General features: G+C 50.6%; 1 protein-coding gene and 1 long non-coding RNA gene across 3 annotated transcripts in view; one reads left to right on the forward strand and one right to left on the reverse strand.

Moving 5' to 3' along the window:
• ALKBH5 (alkB homolog 5, RNA demethylase) overlaps window positions 1–9,774 on the forward strand; it is a 22,923-nt gene extending 13,149 nt beyond the window's left edge. Inside the window, exons 3-4 of the mRNA XM_006103846.3 lie at window positions 7,171–7,326; window positions 8,191–9,774. Of these exons, the coding sequence (XP_006103908.1) occupies window positions 7,171–7,326; window positions 8,191–8,365 (331 nt within the window). The 3' untranslated portion in view covers window positions 8,366–9,774. The remainder of the gene's footprint in view (window positions 1–7,170; window positions 7,327–8,190) is intronic.
• The window catches only part of LOC106694566, a 22,443-nt gene extending 3,761 nt beyond the window's left edge, over window positions 1–18,682 (reverse strand). The window contains exons 1-4 of one of the 2 annotated variants that reach the window (XR_002826514.1): window positions 18,527–18,682; window positions 15,827–15,970; window positions 11,624–11,752; window positions 2,058–2,997 (exon numbers count right to left, since the gene is read on the reverse strand). This is a non-coding gene — a long non-coding RNA (uncharacterized LOC106694566). Of the gene's footprint in view, window positions 1–2,057; window positions 2,998–11,623; window positions 11,753–15,826; window positions 15,971–18,526 lie in introns of those variants that run through there. The other variant, XR_001345612.2, reaches the window with a different exon arrangement.
• Between the last annotated feature and the right edge of the window lie 114 nt (window positions 18,683–18,796).

Below are 18,796 nucleotides of genomic sequence, written 5' to 3' on the forward strand. Positions count from 1 at the left end.
TCTTATACCCTTCCTGCTTAAATTGTCACAGCCAGTACACTTAGCATTGTGAATTTCCAAATCTGCTTTCTGTAGGGACAGGGAGAGCCTTATCCATCTGGGGCTCAGCATGAGGCCTGGCTCAGAGGAAGACAGTTCAGGCTGAAGAGGAGCAGCTCCAGAGTAGCTGTAGGGGCTTGTCTTGGAAAAGGACAAGCTGGTGACAAGAGGAAAAGGGGAGCATCCTGGCCCAGGCATTTCCCAGACATCAGGGATATGGCCTTAGTGGGGCACCTGGCTAACTTGATGTCTTTTGTGAAGTCACGTTTAAATGAGTAGAATTTGGGCATTGAGCTGGCCCTACTCATAGGCAGAGGGGTATAGCCAGTCTGTCTCCCGACTAAGTTCAGGAAAAGATTACACAGACTGCTGAGCAAAGGCCTAGGGCAGTGGTTCTCAACCTTCCTAATGCCGCGACCCTTTAATACAGTTCCTCATGTTGTGGTGACCCCCAACCATAAAATTATTTTCGTTGCTACTTCATAACTGTAATTTTGCTACTGTTATGAATCGTAATGTAAATATCTGATATGCAGGATGTATTTTCATTGTTACAAATTGAACATAAAGCATAGTGATTAATCACAAAAACAATATGTAATTATAGATGTGTTTTCTGATGGTCTTAGGCAACCCCTGTGAAAGGGTCGTTCGACCCCCAAAGGGGTCGCGACCCACAGGTTGAGAACCGCTGACCTAGGGCCTCGTGTCACTGGCTCAGGTCAGTCAGCTGGAATGGTCTTTCTTAGGGCCTTATGGGGAGGAAATGGAGGGGTGGCTGCCAAGTGCTTTCTGGCTCAACAAAATGCAGCTCCTTTGAATATGGGTGATGCTGAGTCATCATGCACGTGGTGCCATCATTTCTCACAGGGAGGACTGGGATGTTGGGGTGACCTGAGAGCTTCTGTAGGAGGGAATCTTTGGGCTGCAGCTTAGCTTTATAATACTAGTATGTCTGGGGGCACTACCAGTAAATGGCTGAGTGAGGCCTAGAACCTGGCTCTCCTGGTGCTCAGTCTTGTGGTCCTTTGGTGGATGGCACAGTGGCACACCCCACGTACGCCCTGCTCCTGCCCTAGTGTGTCACTGGGGTGTATGCTATGATTTTAAGAAACAAACTCACATACAGAAGGGCTTTCTTGCTTCTGCTATGCAAGTAGAGAGCTGATTGATGAGAGTGTTTTACGTGAGAAGGGGGCTGCTCTACAGAGAGTGGGTTGCAGGCTGGTCAGCTCTTCAGCATCCCCCAGTTTCCCTGAATGTCTCTGTTTCCCAGTCCACTGAGGGCAAGCTGCCCAACATGCATCTTTGTCAGTCATTGGTAACCCAGGCAGGAAGCTGGACCTAACCGTCATGAAGGTACAGTTAAATTTTTAAATTACTGCTTAGGGAATGAAGCGGCTCATCAATTTCTAGGGTATAGCAATTCATCAGGGCAGGTGGTAGTGGTGTCCCATTTTTTTCCGTGATTCTCTGGTGTGCAGTCTTCTGTAGGACCTTGTGCGCTGCCCCAGGCCACGCACTCACCTACTAGGTCCTAGGCATCGGGTAGAGCGCTGCCTGCACATTAATTCTCGGAGTAGAGTGTGAACACTGGAAAGGGGTCAGGTCGGAAGTGAACTGCCTCCGGTGATCCAGCAAGTTTGGAATGATCTTTGACGGGGAATTCCTGACTTGGAAACATTAAGCATCTACCATGCACAAGGCACCCAAGGCAACTTAGGTCCCTTAGTGGTTGGTATGTGATAGGTGGGCATTTTGCATGCCAGTGCAGCACAAGCTGAATGAGTACTGTTCTAGAAGCACAGAGTGTGTTCCCTGGATATAAATACCTGGGGGAGCAGGTATTTATATCCAGCACCAGCCAGGTGGCTCAGTTGGTGGGAACGGGTTCGATTCCTAGTCAGGGCACATATCTAAGTTGCAGGTTCAATCCCGGGTCAGGGCATGTACAGGAGACAACGCATCGGTGTTTCTCTCTCTCCCCGCCCCTTTCTCTTGCTCTAAAAAAATTTCAATAAAAACATATCCTTGGGTGAGGGTTAAAAAAAAAAATTATATCCAGCTTGGTAGGTTTGGGGAGGGTGTTTAAGAAAGGCTTGAGAGCATGCCCATGCCTTTCTTCCCTCTCGTGTATCTCCTGAACCTGTTTCCAAGGCCCTTTTCTCTGATTTTCCATGAACCAGAGCACCCCCGCATGGCTCACTTCTTTCCTGTAACATTTTTGAGAGCCAATGTAGCCCTGCCCAGGCTTTCCTGTTGCTTCTTATAACCTAAGCTCTTCCTCATTTCACTGTCTCTAGCTTTAATAAACGTATTCTCAAAATTTAAAAAGCTTGGTGATCTGGCTCCTGTGCTAGACACTGCTTGTTAGGCAGAAATGATAAGCTCAAGGTCAGGAAGTTTAGAGGACCTCTGTAGCTGAGGGGTGATATGGGGGAAGGAGGCCTTGGATCAACACTTGATCTCAGGAGAGAGCTCTGGACTCTCATGGACTTCTAGTTGGTGACCAGGGCATCCAATCCATTAGTCTTCAGGAATCCCGAGGCTTGTATACAAGACTTTATTCCTGCACGGGGTGCTCTACAATTCACTACATAAAGTGGCTCAGGGAATACACTTTCCGGTCAAATGGTGCTCATCTCAGAGTAGGCTGAAGCTGGAAGAAGCAGCTTGAGTATCATTTGCCAAGTGTTAACCAAGGCTGGTATGAGCTGGGCTCTGTGCCAGTACCAGGAAAGGGGTCTCTTCTCATTCCCTTGTCCTTTGGGGAAAGGCAGACATTTAGCACTTCACCAGGGAGTGGCCTGGAAGGCTTTCCAGAGACATGCTACCTGAAGGTGGTCAAGGATGTGTGGGCTTCACACAAGCACAGAAGAGGCTTAGGGGCAAAGACAGTTCAGGCAGAAGAGATGCTCTTTACAGAGGCTTGAAGTCGGGATTCTGAGGTAGTCCATTCTGGAACACAGAGTAGAGATGGGTTGGAGCAATTGATACAATCTAAGATCGTCAGAAAAGACTTCGTGCTGTGCAGAGAAATCTGGAGGTGCTGGGGAGCTGCTGAAGCATGTGAGCAGTGGGGCGAGGGATTTGCAGGCGAGAAATTGTCTGGAGGAGGCTGAGCTAAATGGCTTATTTGGTCATTCAGGTCAAGGGGTCTCAGGGGTCAAGGGAGACCCTCCCTGAAAGCTCTAGTGTGAGGCTGTGTGTGTGGATGAGCTGAAGGGAGACTGGAAGGCACACTCAGCTTTGCCCCTGAGGAATGGGGATGAGGAGACAGCTTTTGGCCAGGCCTGAGACATCATCCCCCTGAGACTCCTGCCATCACTTCTGTCTTCACAATTCTTGTCTCCTGTGCCAAGGGTTAGCCCACCTTTCTTCTCTGGTCCAATGAGTGTGTGTCCACATGCATACACCCTACCCATTGGTCACTCAGTAGACAAGGGCGTACTCAGATATGCCCGCCACATTGCTTCCTGCCTCCCTTGGGAAAGCCAGGCTTTATAGCACAAAAGGGTGCTTGGTGAGGGTGGAGCCAGAAGTTGGAGTGGTTGGCAGCAGACCCTGAAGTTCAGACTGGTGGTGGTGGTCTGTCTGCACTGCCCTGTTCTGCTGCAGTGATGCAAACCCACCTGGGCTTCAGAAGCCATCGTAGGGTTGTAGCTGTGTGACTTAGGCAAGTGACTTGGTCTCCAGTTCAGCATTGCTTCCCACCTTTGCAGTGGGTATAAGCCTCCCTAGCAGCTTCTCTGGAGGATTCCGAGTGATAAAGGAACAGAGTCAACTCCCCATCCCCTCAGGTCACGTGGTAATGTGTTACATTAATGCTGTCATCCTCCCTTTGTTCTGGCTTCCCCTATACCAGTGGTTCTCAACCTTCCTAATGTCTCAACCCTTTAATACAGTTCCTCATGTTGTGGTGACCCCCAACCATAAAATTATTTTCGTTGCTACTTCATAACTGTAATTTTGCTACTGTTATGAATCGTAATGTAAATATCTGATATGCAGGATGTATTTTCATTGTTACAAATTGAACATAATTAAAGCATAGTGATTAATCACAAAAACAATATGTAATTATAGATGTGTTTTCTGATGGTCTTAGGCGACCCCTGTGAAAGGGTCGTTCGACCCCCAAAGGGGTCGCGACCCACAGGTTGAGAACCGCTGCCCTATACCAAGGCTCAGTCCCTGCCTTGTTAATCCTCGCTTCATGTGCCTGTGGTGCCTTGCTGTGACTGGGGGATGCTGACTCAGATCTGTGATGCAGGTCTTCGTTCCTGTTGCCACCTGAGGGGGCCCAGACCTTACTGCTAGAACTGGGCTTCCTTACTCCAAATCTGTGGCTTTGCACACTGAACCTTAAAGGGCCTGGCCTGCTCCCTGGCCTTTGAAGAGGGGTTTGGTCTGAAGTTAAGCTGCTGGTGGGCTCTCGGCTTGGAATCTGGATCTAGCCTGGCTTCCTGCAGCTTTGTGGCTTTTTGGATGTGGAGGGAGGGCAAGAGCTTCTCCAGCGTTTCTGAGATGTACTGTAACAGCCCCAGGGGATGGGTTGGGCGCCCTTTGGAGCCCCAAAGCTTATACTGTCCCCAAAATGAGTACATGATTCTGGACTCTGGTAGGGCCACTTCCGATTATCCCTCCTCTGAGGGCTGCCCCGTGATAACAACAGAACAGTCATGTGCGGAGAACAGTACCCTTTCCTCACTTAGGCAGCTAGAGAGCAGCAGAGCCAGTCCAGGTCCCTGTCCTGTCTCTCCAGTCTCAGCTGGTTGTAACTTTCTTCCCAGCTTCTCCAGCAGTCCTAGAACCCTAGTGAGGGGCCACCACCACTGTGCCCGGGCTGCCCAGGCAGGCCACTCAGCTAGTAAGCAGCTTTAGGGCGGGGCAAACCGGGACTTGGCCTGTGCCAGCGTGGCAGGATGTGCTTGTGTTTTCTGGCCCCCGAGGTGTGTAGTTTGGGCTCTCCTCGTGGTGGCTCTGCTGCTCTCTTGCCATCTGTCACTAATCCAAGGAAACAACTCCAGGGAGCTAGGCCCTGCCCACCAGGGCTTTCTGTATCAGGGGCTTTTCTGCCCTGAGTGTGTGGTCCCTGGCACCTGTGGCATCTTAGTGTAGGATTAGTTTAGTGGTGCCAAAAGGAGATGTTCCTCCATGAGGCTTCAGACCCTTGGAGTCCTTGCAGTCAAGCTTAATGGCTAATGTCTTGTTTGGTCTTATCTCTGCTGCCTGGACCTCTCAGCATAGGGATATGAGGTCTGGCCTGATAAAGAGGGCTTCGGGGCTCAGGTGATTCTAATTCCCACCTTCATGTCTGGGTGTTGCCCAGCACTACCTCTTCCTGGTGCTTCTCTAAAGAATCCTAGGACTTATCTTTGGTTTCTAGACCCTCAGAACTAAAAGAGGCCTTAGAGCCAGTCACATTTCCTTCTTTGCTCAGATGGGGAAACAGGCCCAGAGAGGGATGGTGATCAGGGCTGGATTTTCTCTTGCTATTCGGTCCTCCTTCCCTGAGCCCAGAATGGAGGCTGAGGCTGGAGAAGCTGTGCCCCTCTGGCCTCTGCCTCTGTGAGGCCAAAGCAAAGGGGCAGGGAACAGTTATGTTGCCTTCCTACCCGCTCGTTTGAGCCTGAGGGCGTCAGAACATGTGTTCCGAGCTAGAAGGTGCCCCCTGCTGCTCTTAGAGAAGACCCCTGCCCAGGTTCAGAGCCCTGTGACTCTTGCCTGGCTGGCTTGGAGTCTCACCTAGGCTTAAACCCAGGGGTCCTCAAACTTTTTAAACAGGGGGCCAGTTCACTGTCCCTCAGACCGTTGGAGGGCCGGACTATAGTTTAAAAAAAAAACTATGAACAAATTCCTATGCACACTGCACATATCTTATTTTGAAGTAAAAAAACAAAACGGGAACAAATACAATATTTGTATTTGCATGTGGCCCGCGGGCCGTAGTTTGAGGACCCCTGCTTAAACCTTTCTCCAAGACTTCCCGGACACGTGACTTACTATTCTGACCCAGTTTCCCCCATCTATTTATAGCAGGCCAGCCAGTAGGGGTAGGGGGAGCTGCGAAGACTGGGTGCAGTTGTTACCAAGAATGCCAGGCAGACTAGGGCAAGGCAGCCTCTGATCCTAGCCCCCCTTCCTCTCAGTAATTTTGTGAGGATGTCTTTTGAGTCTTGCCCTGATCACAGCACCTTTTTCCTCAGAACCAAATTACTACTTTGTGCCCAGCAGACTATGGAAAATTGCCTTTGGTGCCTTCTGCCAGCTATGCACCAAAGACCCCCCATCCCAGGCCTCTCTCCTCTCTCCTGTACCAGCCTGACTTGCCAGCCTTCTCTGTACCGTGCAAGGAGCCTTGGGCTTCTTTGAGGTTTCCCTACTCTGGCTTCAGATCACTGCCCTGATACCTCCCTGCCCAGCTTCTCCAACCCCTCTTCCTTGACTCTGCTTGCATTTTCTTCCTTTACTAGGTAGGCATTGTATTCCTTGAAATTCACACCCAGTGCTCGGTGAGAACTTGCCTTCAAAAGCCCTTGGCCTGGTCAGTATCCTGGAATAAACAGAAGCTGCCAGGTGGCTGTGGTGGGGTGAGAGCCAAGTACATGAATGTGGAGTTGGGCCTGGGCTCTCCTGGCTCTGCCACAGCCTCTGTCCCTGAGTGAGAGTGGGGGAACTCTTACTCTGTTCCCCTCCAGCCCTTCCATAGGCCTGGCCAGGACCTTCCTGCCTGGTATTTAGGCAAGGCTGAAGTTGTCTGCTGGAGTATGTTGGTGCCCACCAGAGGGCTCTCAGTCCTCTGGCAGGTGGAAATGTCCAGAGAACCTCTGGGCCTGAGGCTGCTTCATCCAACTCAAAGAGTGCCCTGGGATCTTTTCCCTGGGGCAGCCGATTTCTGTCATGGAAGTCTTCATACGGAAGTATTCTTGTTCCCTGCTCCTAAGCCTGAACTTAAGAAGTGTCTTTGGAAGTCAGCCAGACCAATCCTTAGTTGAACCACAAGAGACAGAGGCACAGAGCCGAGCTTCTGGCCTCCCCACTCAGCCTGCCTGGAGAGAGAATTGGTCTGCTAGGATCCATACCCCCTCCAGAGGCCCCGTGATGACCCGATGCCTATTTCTTTTGCAGGACTAGATTAGACGCGCCCCGGTTGGAGACCAAGTCCCTGAGCAGCTCCGTGTTACCACCCAGCTATGCTTCAGATCGCCTGTCAGGAAACAACAGGGACCCTGCTCTGAAACCCAAGCGGTCTCACCGCAAGGCAGACCCCGACGCTGCTCACAGGTACTCAGCCTCGGACCCTCAACAAGGCTAGCAAAGCAGCCCCATGGCCTAGCTTCAGGGTGAGATGGATAGGGAAGCGCCTGGGATAGGTGGTTAGGAGCCTGGCATTGCCCACATTTCTCAAGCTTTATGTCTAGTTCCCCTGGGCTGGTGGCATTGGTGCCATTCACACTTAACCCCTGATTGCCTGTATCCTCAGAGAGAAGAGGTTAGGCCCAGACTCTGACAAGTGGGAATGCTTCATGGCCTGCCCGTGATTTCCCTTTTCCAGTCCACCCAGACCAGCACTCCTGTGGCTTATACCTAAATGTGAAAGCTTGGGACTCAGAAGCTAGTGGGCCAGACCCATTTCAGAAGGATTGGGGATGGTTCCTGAGGAAGGACTGTTTAAGCTAAGACCAAACAGATGAGGAAGACCTGTGGGCAGGGCAATGTAGGCAGGAGATACTCATGGGCTAAAACACTGAGGCAGGAAGAACTTAGTGGTTTCAGGGGCTAGTGGGGTTGGTGGGCAGAGAGAAAGGGGGAGTAAGTGGGGGGTTGAGAAGTGGAGGGAGATGGCAGGACTGTGCAGGGTGTTAGGCTGTAATAGGGAGGGCCTTTTTCTATCCAAACGGCAGTCCTCGGGCACCAGATTCAGAGCCATGCAGACCCCACAGGGTACTTAGGAAGTGTCTCAACGAGTAGGAGTGACCACTAGCACTTAGTGGACAGGGAAACAATGCCATTGCTTCTGCCAATACAGCCCTCTGGGAGAATGGTGGTGAGTCATCCTGCAAATGAGGGTCAGAGCTTGGTGCCGAGGTGGGAGGCCCTGCGGCCATGCCAGCCTCTTTGTAACTGCTCCCACCCTGCCCCTTGCAGGCCTAGGATCCTGGAGATGGACAAGGAAGAGAACCGACGCTCAGTGCTGCTGCCCACACACCGGCGGAGGGGGAGCTTCAGCTCTGAGAACTACTGGCGCAAGTCCTATGAGTCGGAGGACTGCTCAGAGGCCGCGGGCAGCCCCACCCGAAAGGTGAAGATGCGGAGGCACTGAGGCCCACTGCATCCTCTCGGGAACTCTGGTTAATCCTCACGTAGCCACCCCGTTTTTGTTTCGTTTTGAGGGGTTTTGTTTGTTTTTTGTTTGTTTGTTTGGACCCTTTTATTTTTCCTTGGTTTATTGCCTGTTGAGGCTAAAGAACAGAATTGGTTCCTGGTTTTCCTCTTGGATGGAAAGGCTGACAGCTCACTCTGGAGTGGCTAGTAGAGGAACGCGGGGCAACCATCATCAAGTGGGGCTGTGTCAGGCTGGTTTTATTTAAAAGCAACAAAATGTTTTGGTTAAGAAAATTCTTGTTTTGCTTTATATGTAAATTTTCTCAGTGTTGTGAATGAAGTTGTCCCTGTAAACCCCCCCCCCCCCCCCCCACTCCCCATGTTTAAGCTGGGCTGAGGTCTCCTGGGCCTTGCTGTCCTACCTGTCACCTGCTCTCCAGGCTCTGGAAAGTCACACAAACACCTTCTTCCTCTTGCTGCAGAATCATTCAGGATGACTGAGCAGGCGCTTCAGTAGTGCCAGCCCCTGCACCCCAGAGCTATTGGCCGAGCCCAGGGCTTCCTCCATGCCCACTGGCCTGCTTTGCCTACAGGTCCCTGGCTGCAGCGGTCCTGACCTCTTGTCAAGAGCATACCTCTGCTGGATTGCTCCTTTCAGGCATATGCGTGTGATTGTATGGAACAGTTAGACTGGCCATGTTGGGACAGTTTTAGAAATTTTTTCTAGCTAGAAGGACTGGTGTCCTTCCAAGTCTAGCATTTGGGGTATGGAAAATTGTGGTGTGTAGCAGGATTTTTGTTTAGATTTTTTTTTTTCCCTTTGGTCTCGTTCTTTTCCTTTCCCTTTCCTTTCGTCTACATTGGCCAGTTTGGGCCTTCTCCCGTGTCACCCCCATAGAAAGGTGTCTGCCCCTCTGCCTGCCTGCAGCACACATCCAAGGCCAGAGCCCAGGTCTGCAGACTGGGTTAGTGTCTCTTCCGCCTCGGGGCACGGGAGCTGGGGAAGGGACTTTTAAAAAATAGTAATAAGAGGGGAAAAGTAGTCTTTGGCAGTTTCCACCTCCTCAGATTCTCGAGGGCTGTGAGGTTTTGCTGGTCTAGATTTGTTAGAAATGTTTTAGGCCTGAGAGCAGATTGCCCACGTTGCCACCACTATGGGGAGGACCTTGGTTATAGAGTCCTAGGTCTGGGGCTGCAGAAATTGGGGGCAGCCACCATTAGGAAGCCCTTCTCAGGGCCAGAACTCCTTTGCCAGCGTGGATCCTCAAGTTGGAACTGCATAACTAAGGCAGTTGCATTTTTTTTTACAGCTCCCCGTCCCCCCTCAATGATTTGTAGTTGTGTGTGCAGCACTTTGCCCTGATATGTGTGCTCTACAATAAAAACCAAATCTAATATATTTTGAAACAGTTGTCTGATGCTATCATAAAAGAGGGCTTGCCTTTGGTGCTTCCTTCATCCCTTCATTTTCTCTTTAAACTCTGAACGGGGGGTTGGTGGTGAGCAGAGTTTATTGTCCACTAGGGCTCCAGAGGAGATGACCAATCGCTGACACAGGCCCAGGGGCTGAAGGTGGACTGGACTTCTGCTTTTTCTCCCACTCCCAGGAGCCAGGATCCTACCCTGCTGAGTTCTGGAAGCTCCTCTTCCTAGGGGTGATCAGAGGATGTGTGCTAGTGAAGGAAGGACAGCATGAGCAAAGGCAGGGGGGAGAGCCTGGTCTTTGTAGAAGACACACAGTGGTTTTGCTCATTAAACAAATAACTGAGTTCTTATATTCTGGGCAATCCCACACTGTGGCCCCAATAGTGAGCAAAACTATCCTGGTCCTTGCCTTCAGAATTCATACCAGTAGAGTTGTGGTATATGGACACAGGCAGACATTTTGGGATGGAGTGGGATTGGGGCCCAGAGGGTTTTAGTACCTCCAGATCCCAGACCTGGCTCCCAGGTTCTGGTTAGGGGCTTTGGCCTAGAGTCTTCTTCATTTGCTTCCAGTGCCCACAGCCAGTCTGCTTGGCCAAATTCTTATTGTGGAAACCTGGAAAGCCACTTAACTGCCCATTTAACAGAGGAAAGTCCAGATCCAACAATTGTCCAGCCAGGGCTCATTCCTGCAAATCGGTAACAGATCTGGCCAGTTGGGCCTACAGGGGTCAGCCACTGGCTGCAGACTGGGCCCTGGATGCCCCAGAGAGGAGACATTGGAGCTGAGAGGGAAAGTGACTTGCCAAAGATGAGCTAGACTAGAGTATACATGTAGAGGTGCGCACCCACCCCTCTATGCCTGGGCTCCTGATTAGGAGCATGGAATGGGGGCTCACATGGAAAGCTGGGAACTGAGAGGGCTCTTCTGTAGCTGTGACAAAGCCAGACCCTGGTTCTTCCTAGTCCCTGGGTGAAAGAGGCCCTTGGCCCTGCAGGATTGAGGGACAGGAGAACATAGAGAAAGAGGGTCCCGCCCTAGCAGATCCTGCTGTGTCCTTGGCATTAGTCTCTGTACCTGTACAATGGCTCCTTGGCACCCCATCTCTTGGACTGTGATAATCCCTTGAGCAGTCCCCAAGCCTGCAGAGACCTTAAGGGAATGGGAGATCCCATACCTGACTCCTTGAATCTGACTGTTCCCAGCCATCTTCTGGGGCACCAGCTGTTTGGGCCAGCTGCTATGTCCCATCAGTCTGCCCCCAGCCCGGTCTTGTACACAGTAGGTGCTCTAACAACATCTGGCACCAGTACTGCCCACCTGGGGAGCCCATCTCATTCCTCCGACCCTGTTGTTTGGTGGGGGAAACTTAGGTCCAAAGTCATGTTCATTCAAAAAATATTTGAGTGTCCTATTGTGTACCAAGCTCTGTGCTGGGTGTTGAGGATACAAGACAGACCTGGTATATGTCATATACACACATGTTATTATAAATTGTACTGATATAAAAGATGTATAGCACATAAAGTACAAATAAAATATACAATATTCTTTATCATAAATTTGTATAGCCAGTTTTTCACAGAATGCTTTTGTTGATTTTTTTTTCTGAATTCTTATATTTATAGCCCACCTGTGGTACTAATTCAACCACGATATGGCAAATGGAGTTCCATCCCATCTACTTGTATTAGTTTTCTGTGGCTGCAGTAACAAATTACCACAAACAACAGAAATTTATTTTCTCACAGTTCTGGTGGTCAGAAACCCAAAATCGCTATTACTGGGTGTTGGCAGGGCCATGCTTCTTGTGGAGGCTCTAGTCCTTACCTCTGGCAGCTTCTGGTGGGTATTGAAACTCCTGGACGTACAGCCACATGGCCTTCTCTTCTGTGTTTACCAAATCTCCCTTTGCCTCCATCTCCTCAGGACACTTGTGTGATGGGATTTAGGGCCCAGCTGGAGAACCAAAAATAATCCCCCATGTAAAGATCTTTAATCACATCTGCACGGTTAAAAAAATGTAAAATATAAAACATGGATAAGTTCCAGGGATTAGGACCTGATATCTTTGGGGGCCACTGTTAAGCCGACTACACTGCTCTTGTACCAGATTCTCTTTTTTTAATCCTCACCTGAGGACATGCTGTTATTGATTTTAGAGGGAGGGAGAAACATCAATGTGAGAGTGAAATACTGATCCGTTGCCTCCCGCACATGCCCCAACTGGGGTCAAACCCACAACCTGGGTATGTGCCCTGACTAGTAATCAAACTCTCGACATTTTAGTATATGGGACTACGCTGCCACCAACTGAGCCACACTGCTCAGGGCAGCAGTTAATTTGCAGTTAATTTATTATCATTAAATTTGATACATGACATACAGATTTGTCATCATTGAGCAAATTGTTAATTGGATTGAAATTTCTCAGCCTCAGCACTACTTTTAAATTTAATCTGCATCCTTAATATTTTTTCCACCTATTTAAAAAAATTTTTAAATTGATTTTAGAGGAAAGGAGAGAGAGAAACATCGATGTAAGAAACATCAATCGGTTGCCTCCTGCATGCGCCCCAACTGGGTATCCAACCCGAAACCTGGGTATGTTCCTGACTGGAAATCAAACCCACCACCTTTTGGTGTACAGGATGAGCCTCCAACCTTCTGAACCAGACCAGCCAGGTTCCATCTGTTTCTTAAGTCTAGACCTGTGCTGTCCACTATGGCAGCCATTGGAAAATTTGCCTGTTGAACACTTGAGATGTGGCTAGTTTGAACCGAGATGTGCTTTAATAAACACCAGAATTTGAAGAGTTAGTAATGAAAAAAAATGTAAAAGATATTATTAGTTACTTTATATTGATTACATGTTGAAATATTTTGGACATACCAGGTTAAATAAAATATACTATTTAAATTAATTTCAGCTGTTTTCCTGTTACTGTTTTAAATCTGGCTACTCCAGAGTTTAGCCCGTCCAGCGTGGCTCAGTGTTGAAGCGTCCTGTACACCAAAAGGTTGCGGGTTTGATATTCCCAGTTGGCATATTCCTAGGCTGCAGGTTCGATCCCTGGTTGGGGCGCATGTGGAAGGCAACTGATCGATGTCTCTCTCTCCCTCCCTTCCTCTTTCTAAAATCAATAAAAATATATCCTAGGATGAATTTTTTTTTAAAAAAGAGCACAGACAATAGCAAAATACAGTGAAATTAGGAAGTGCTTAGTTTTGAACATTACTTTTGCTTTTAATATAATATAGTTTTAATTTTATATAATTTAACTTTTAATAATGGTTTTATTTTAACAACTGACTTGCAAAAATTCTTAAAATTCCACAGTTGGCTCTTGGAGCCATTATTGGGCATTGTGGGGACTGGGGTCCTCTAATTAGGTTTTAGGGTGCTCATTGTGCAGTTCTTCCCTGTGCCCACAGTGGGGCAGCAGAGTCCAAGTGACAGTGCTTCAGAGTGGGGCAGGGGCAGCTGTCCTTTGCTTTGGATGGGGAACTGAGGCCCAGGGGCAAGAATTTAGGATCCCTACTATTGCCCTCCTCAGCCAGGGGCCTCAGGACTCACAGGGGCGTTCTCCTGATGAGCCTTTGCACATGCCGGTGCTCTCTGCCTTAGGAGCCTCCTCAGGGCTGCCTCTGGGCTCCCCAGACCACTGGCTACCCTCAGCATAGCCCAGTGTCCTGTGTGGTCCCTGTGCTTCCACTCCAGGGTGGGAGAGTAGGCCCTCACTCCCACCTTCTCCTGGACTCTCACTGTGAGGCCCTTTTCAAATGGTCTTATTTAATTTGGGACTGGGCTCATATTTTGACTCTGCATGTACCAGCTGTGTGATTTGAGGCAAATTACTTCACCCCTCTGACCTTGGTTTCTTCCTTTGTAAAATGAGCATAGGATTAAAGGAATGACGATGGTCCTTGGCACAGACTAAGTGCTCAGTGTTGTTAAATAGTAGCAATTAATATTTACCCCCATTGTGCAGATGAGTAAATCGAGGCCCAGAAAGAAACAGGAACTTGGGGCCACAGAGAGGAATGAAGCACAGAACTCCACCTTCCAACAGGCCTGTGACAATGCCCACCTGCTCAGCCCCTGCAGCCTCAAACCTGAAACTCCCTGCAGGGGGCGGTACCTTCATCCCAAAGTCCTGTGGCCCAGCATGAGCCGAGAAAAGCACACCAAGCGTCCTGGCTCAGCAAGTGTCAGGGCTGAGAGCCCTGCACCCAGAGAGGCACACTGGCTGCAGGTCCAGAGAACCATTATTATCTCCCCCCATGTGACCTTGGGCAGGTCACTTTTCTCCCGTTATTAAAAAATACATTTTTATTGATTTCAGAGAGGAAGGGAGAGGGAGAGATAGATGGAAACATCAATGATGAGATAGAATCATTGATCAGCTGCCTCTTGCACACCCCCCACTGGGGATTGAGCCCACAACCCAGGCATGTGCCCTGAATGGGAACTGAACCCTGACCTCCTGGTTCATAGGTCGATGCTCAACCACTGAGCCACACAGGCCAGGCAGGTCACTTTTCTCTTGACCTGCTTCCTCCCTTAGGAAATGAGGACAGGCTGGGTCTGCCTAACACTCCTCCCCCTGCCTGTTTGGCTTTTCTTTGACTGATGCCCAACACACTGTTCACCCTCTGTTAACTGAGGGCTCAAGATCCACTGCCACCTCCCCTACCTGGGCCCTAAAGAGCGCCCTGAGAGCCAACTTCATTTTGCATACCACCCGGGATGAGGGGCTCAACCTTTCCCCCGGCTCAGGCTCCCCAGTGGTCTCCCAGTCAGTCCCCACATCCTGCTTGTTTTCCCCCCTCATTTCCTTCCAACCCAGACCCCACTCCAGGAATTCTCCGGCCTGCCAGATCCCTGGGGGGCGGGGTACCAAGAAGAAGTTGCCTGTGTCCTTTGGGCACCAGAGGAGCGTTGTGGCCTCAGCTGGGATTTGGGCCAGCTCCTGGAAGGCTGGGTCCTCTGCCCTCAGCCAGGCCCTCCGGTTTCCCTCCCACTTCCTGCTGCCCCTGCTCTGTCTCCCTTTCCCCTCCTTCCCTCCACAGGTCAAGGCACTTCTCTACCTTTAGCTTCCGTTTACTGTCTGTAAGTGGGATTTCCCTCACATCTACCTCCAGGATGGTTGCCAGCATTCAAAGGGAGAATGCACAGATAGAGCATTTATCTGAGGACACCCTCAGTGCACGCCAGCCTGTCTCAGGGCCACCCCTATTCACCTCCCTGCCCCACCCCCCACTCCCATCAGCCATCACCTCTTGTGGACTCGCTTCCTAAATAGTGTGCATTGTTATTTCTTAATTAAATATTTCAAACACACTGAGAAATACTTAAAATAAGTCACAGAAGTACCCACATTAACATTTTGTCATATTTGCTTTAGATCTTAAAAAATTGTTTTTTTTTTCAAATTGTGTCAAGTACCTACTATGTGCCAGGCACTGGAGCACACCAATGAACAGCATTAAAAACAGCCCTGGCCCTAGCCGGTTTGGCTCAGTGGATAGAGCTTCATGTACCTTGGTTGCAGGCTTGATCCCTAGCCTGGGGCCGTGTGTGGGAGGCAACCAATCGATGTCTCTCTCATCCATGCTTCTCCTCTCTTCGGTCTACACCCCCTCCCTTCTCTAAAAATCAATGGAAAAATATCCTCCGGTGAGGATTAACTAAAAAAAATATTAAAAAAAACCCTAGCCCTGGCTTGGCCAGGTAGCTCAGTTGGTTAGAGCATCATCCTGATATGCCAAGGTTGTGGGTTCGATTCCAGGTCAGGGCACATGCCTAGGTTGCAGGCTTGATCCCCGGTGTGGGGCGGGCAGGAGGCAGCCAATCAATGATTCTCTCATCGATGTTTCTATCACTCTCCCTCTCTGAAATCAATAAAAATATGTTTAAAAAAAAAAGAATGAACCAATGAAGTAAATAAGTGGAACAACAAATCGATGTTTCTCTCTCAAACCAATAAATAAAATAAAATTGGATAAAATTAAATTAAATTAAAAAAATACCTCACCTTCAGGGAGGACCTTCTCAAGCTGGGAAGTCAAGCCACGCAGTGCACACGTAAAGAAGTCAAGTAGGTGGTGCTGAGGAGAGGTCGTCAGCATCAGGCAGGGAGGCACCCAGCGGGGAAACAGCTGTCAGGAGGCTCCCTGGAGGAGTGTCATTTAAGTAAGACCAAAAGGAAGAGAGGGGCTTGGCTAAATGAGCCCAGGCTTTCCAGGCAAGGAAAAGATCCGTGCAAAGGTCCCACGGCAGAAGCTAGTCTGCTAATTGGAAGAACGCCAGCATGTCCTGAAGCGAGTCCTAAAATAGCTGACTCACTAGATACAGACCCTGCCAGGCCCTGTGCTCAACTCCTGTTTTGAATCATCTCATTTAGTCCTCGTAACATTACAGATGAGGAAACAGGCTCAAGGTGGCTCAAGCCTGACCTGACATCACCCAGCTGGCAAGGCGATATCTTAGGATTTGAAGCCAGGCCTGGGTCCCACCTCAGTGCTGGGGTAGGGTCCTGGGGTGGCCTAGGAGAAGGAGGGGGCAGGGAGAGGCCACCACACCTAGAAAATGCCGAGAAGGTAGCAGCTCCTCCCTGGCCAGAGGCTGACCTGAGTGTGAAGAGGGAGCAGCGTCTCTTCCAGCGCTGACTCGGCAGCCTGCTCCTCCATCCCCAGGAGAGGGGTGGGGGCCCCTAAGGTCACTGAAGACCCTATCTCCTGCTTTCAGCAAGGAACAGTCCTGGCCTGGCAACCTGGCCCTGTCGCCTGGGCCCCCATGGTAACCAGAGGTCGGGCTGCCCCTCAAGGGGGAGGGAAAGACAGTTACTAGTCCCCCAGGTCCTCCAGCCTGGGAGATGGTCCCCTCCCCAGTGCCCTTCCTAAACCCTGCCTGGCTTTGGGGACGGGGGCAAGTTGGGCCTGGGAAAGGCCTGTTTTAAAATCCAGAATCTGGGATCCCACTCCACGGGCATTCACATTTGGTGGGCCTAGAATCTATTGTGAACAAGTGTGGGGGAGCTCTGACACTGTGAGAACCCTTACTTGCCAGGAGACCCGCCTCTTGTCTACCTACCCCCCAGCCTCTCTACCTGTTTCAGCTCAGCTTGAATCGTGCCCCTCCCTCCAGGACACCTGCCCTGGGTCACATGCTTCTGCGTGGCCCATCACAGCACAGCACAGTGAACGCCTGGTGGTTGTGGCCTCCACTCAGCTCTGTCCCATCCCCTAGATTGTGAGCAGAGTGGGGATGCTTACTACCTGATGACTAAGCATCATTTCAAAGAACGGAGACTGAGGAAGGGCAGGGACTGGCCTGGGGTGATGGAGGAGGAGAGCTCCAATAGCAATTAGTAAGAACTTAATAACAGCTACCACTCACACGGCTCTTCCTGTCTGCCTGGCACAATCCAAGGGCTTCACAAGTACTAATTCATCTCATCTTCACAACAACCCTTTGAGGTAGGTACTAGTATTATCCACATTTCTACAGACGAGGAAACTGAGGCACAGAGAGCTTAAGTAATTTGCTCCAGGCTGCACAGCTTCTAAATGGTGAAGTTGGGATAGGAATTAACAAATTTCTAACACTTCTCTGTGTGAGACCCTCATTTTGTGAAAGAAGCAACTGGGACTCAGGTCTTGTCAGTAGATGGCAGGGCAGGGACCAGAACCCAGGCCTGAGTTGCCTGTGCTGAGTGTGGGATAGGCAGTGGCCCAAAGGATCGACCCTCTCATTCCAGCCAACTCTGCCCATAACTCAAGTCAAAGCCCCTCTGCTCTTTACCCATCTGTCTTAGCTTCCTCATCTGTAAACGGGGATCATTTTGTTGCCTCCCTCAGAACTGTTGAGAGCATTAAATCGGTGGTTTTGAGTAGTGCCTGCCACACATCAGGCACTCAAGCTGTTGTTCTTAGCATTTTTCCTCTTTTCACCATCCTGCTCCCTCACCTGTCCCTCTTCCAGATCCAGCCCCAACCCCAGGGAAGTGCTAGGCAGGGCTGGCATGGGTGGAGAGGGACAGCCAGGCCCCTGTTGCTTGGCAGTTGCCTCTGAGGGTCAGAAGTCAGGCCTGCCTCCCTTGACAGAGCTGGTGGGGATGGGGCCTGGTTCACCCCCACGCCCCCACCTAAGTTTCTGGGACCTGGGACCTGCCCAGCCCTTAGCCAAGGGCAGCCTATCTTCAGCCTGGCTGAGGCCATTGTCCAGATGAGAAAAGGAGGCCTGGGAGGTAGGTGGGGACAATTCCATTGTCCCCCAGAAATCGGAGGTGGGCAGTTGTATGTATATAGTTCCCAGCACAGGGAAGGCCCTTCCCCTATCTTGGAAAAGCCCAAATCTAATCTCAGGACCTTCCCAATTGTCCCGCCCTGGGGAAGACCCTCCGCTTTGCTGGCTCTCCATCCCTCTTTGGCTGATGGAACTCCTAAGAATCCCTAAGTTGCCACATAGAGCCTGTTGTGTCGGGTCCTGAAGGATGTGTAGGAGTTCCCCAGGGGCTGGGGACTAAGGGCCTTCCTGATTAGTTCATTCCATCTTGACCACACACCAAGAGCAAAAAGCATGTCGGTGGGAGGTGGAGAATAGTCAAAATGGTGTCCCGAAAAACTGGTAAACATTGGATCAATGCATAGATGGGGCAACGGGCTGAGGGGCCAGGGCGTTGCACCAGTAGAACCCTCCTGGCTTTCGGGGTAGGGCTGCCTCATTACCTGAATATGCATGTCGCTCGCTCGTAGGAGGAGGGGAAAGGCGTCTTCCAGGTTCGGGAGCACGCGCCAGCCCCTCTAAAGTTCACCCAGCCGTCCACACTGGATCCTGGGCTCTCGGACTACAAGTCCCGGCAGGCCCCGCGCCGCGGCGAGAGCTCGGCGGGCGTCGCTTCGCGAGCCGGGGAAGCGTCGGAGCCCGGTCTCCTCCCGTCCTCTGGCCGGCAGGGGCGGGGCGGACGGCGCGCGGGCAAGCCCATTGGTCGAGCCGTG

The sequence above is a fragment of the Myotis lucifugus genome, unplaced genomic scaffold (assembly GCF_000147115.1).
Source record: "Myotis lucifugus unplaced genomic scaffold, Myoluc2.0 scaffold_513, whole genome shotgun sequence".
NCBI classification, from domain to species: Eukaryota; Metazoa; Chordata; class Mammalia; order Chiroptera; family Vespertilionidae; genus Myotis; species Myotis lucifugus.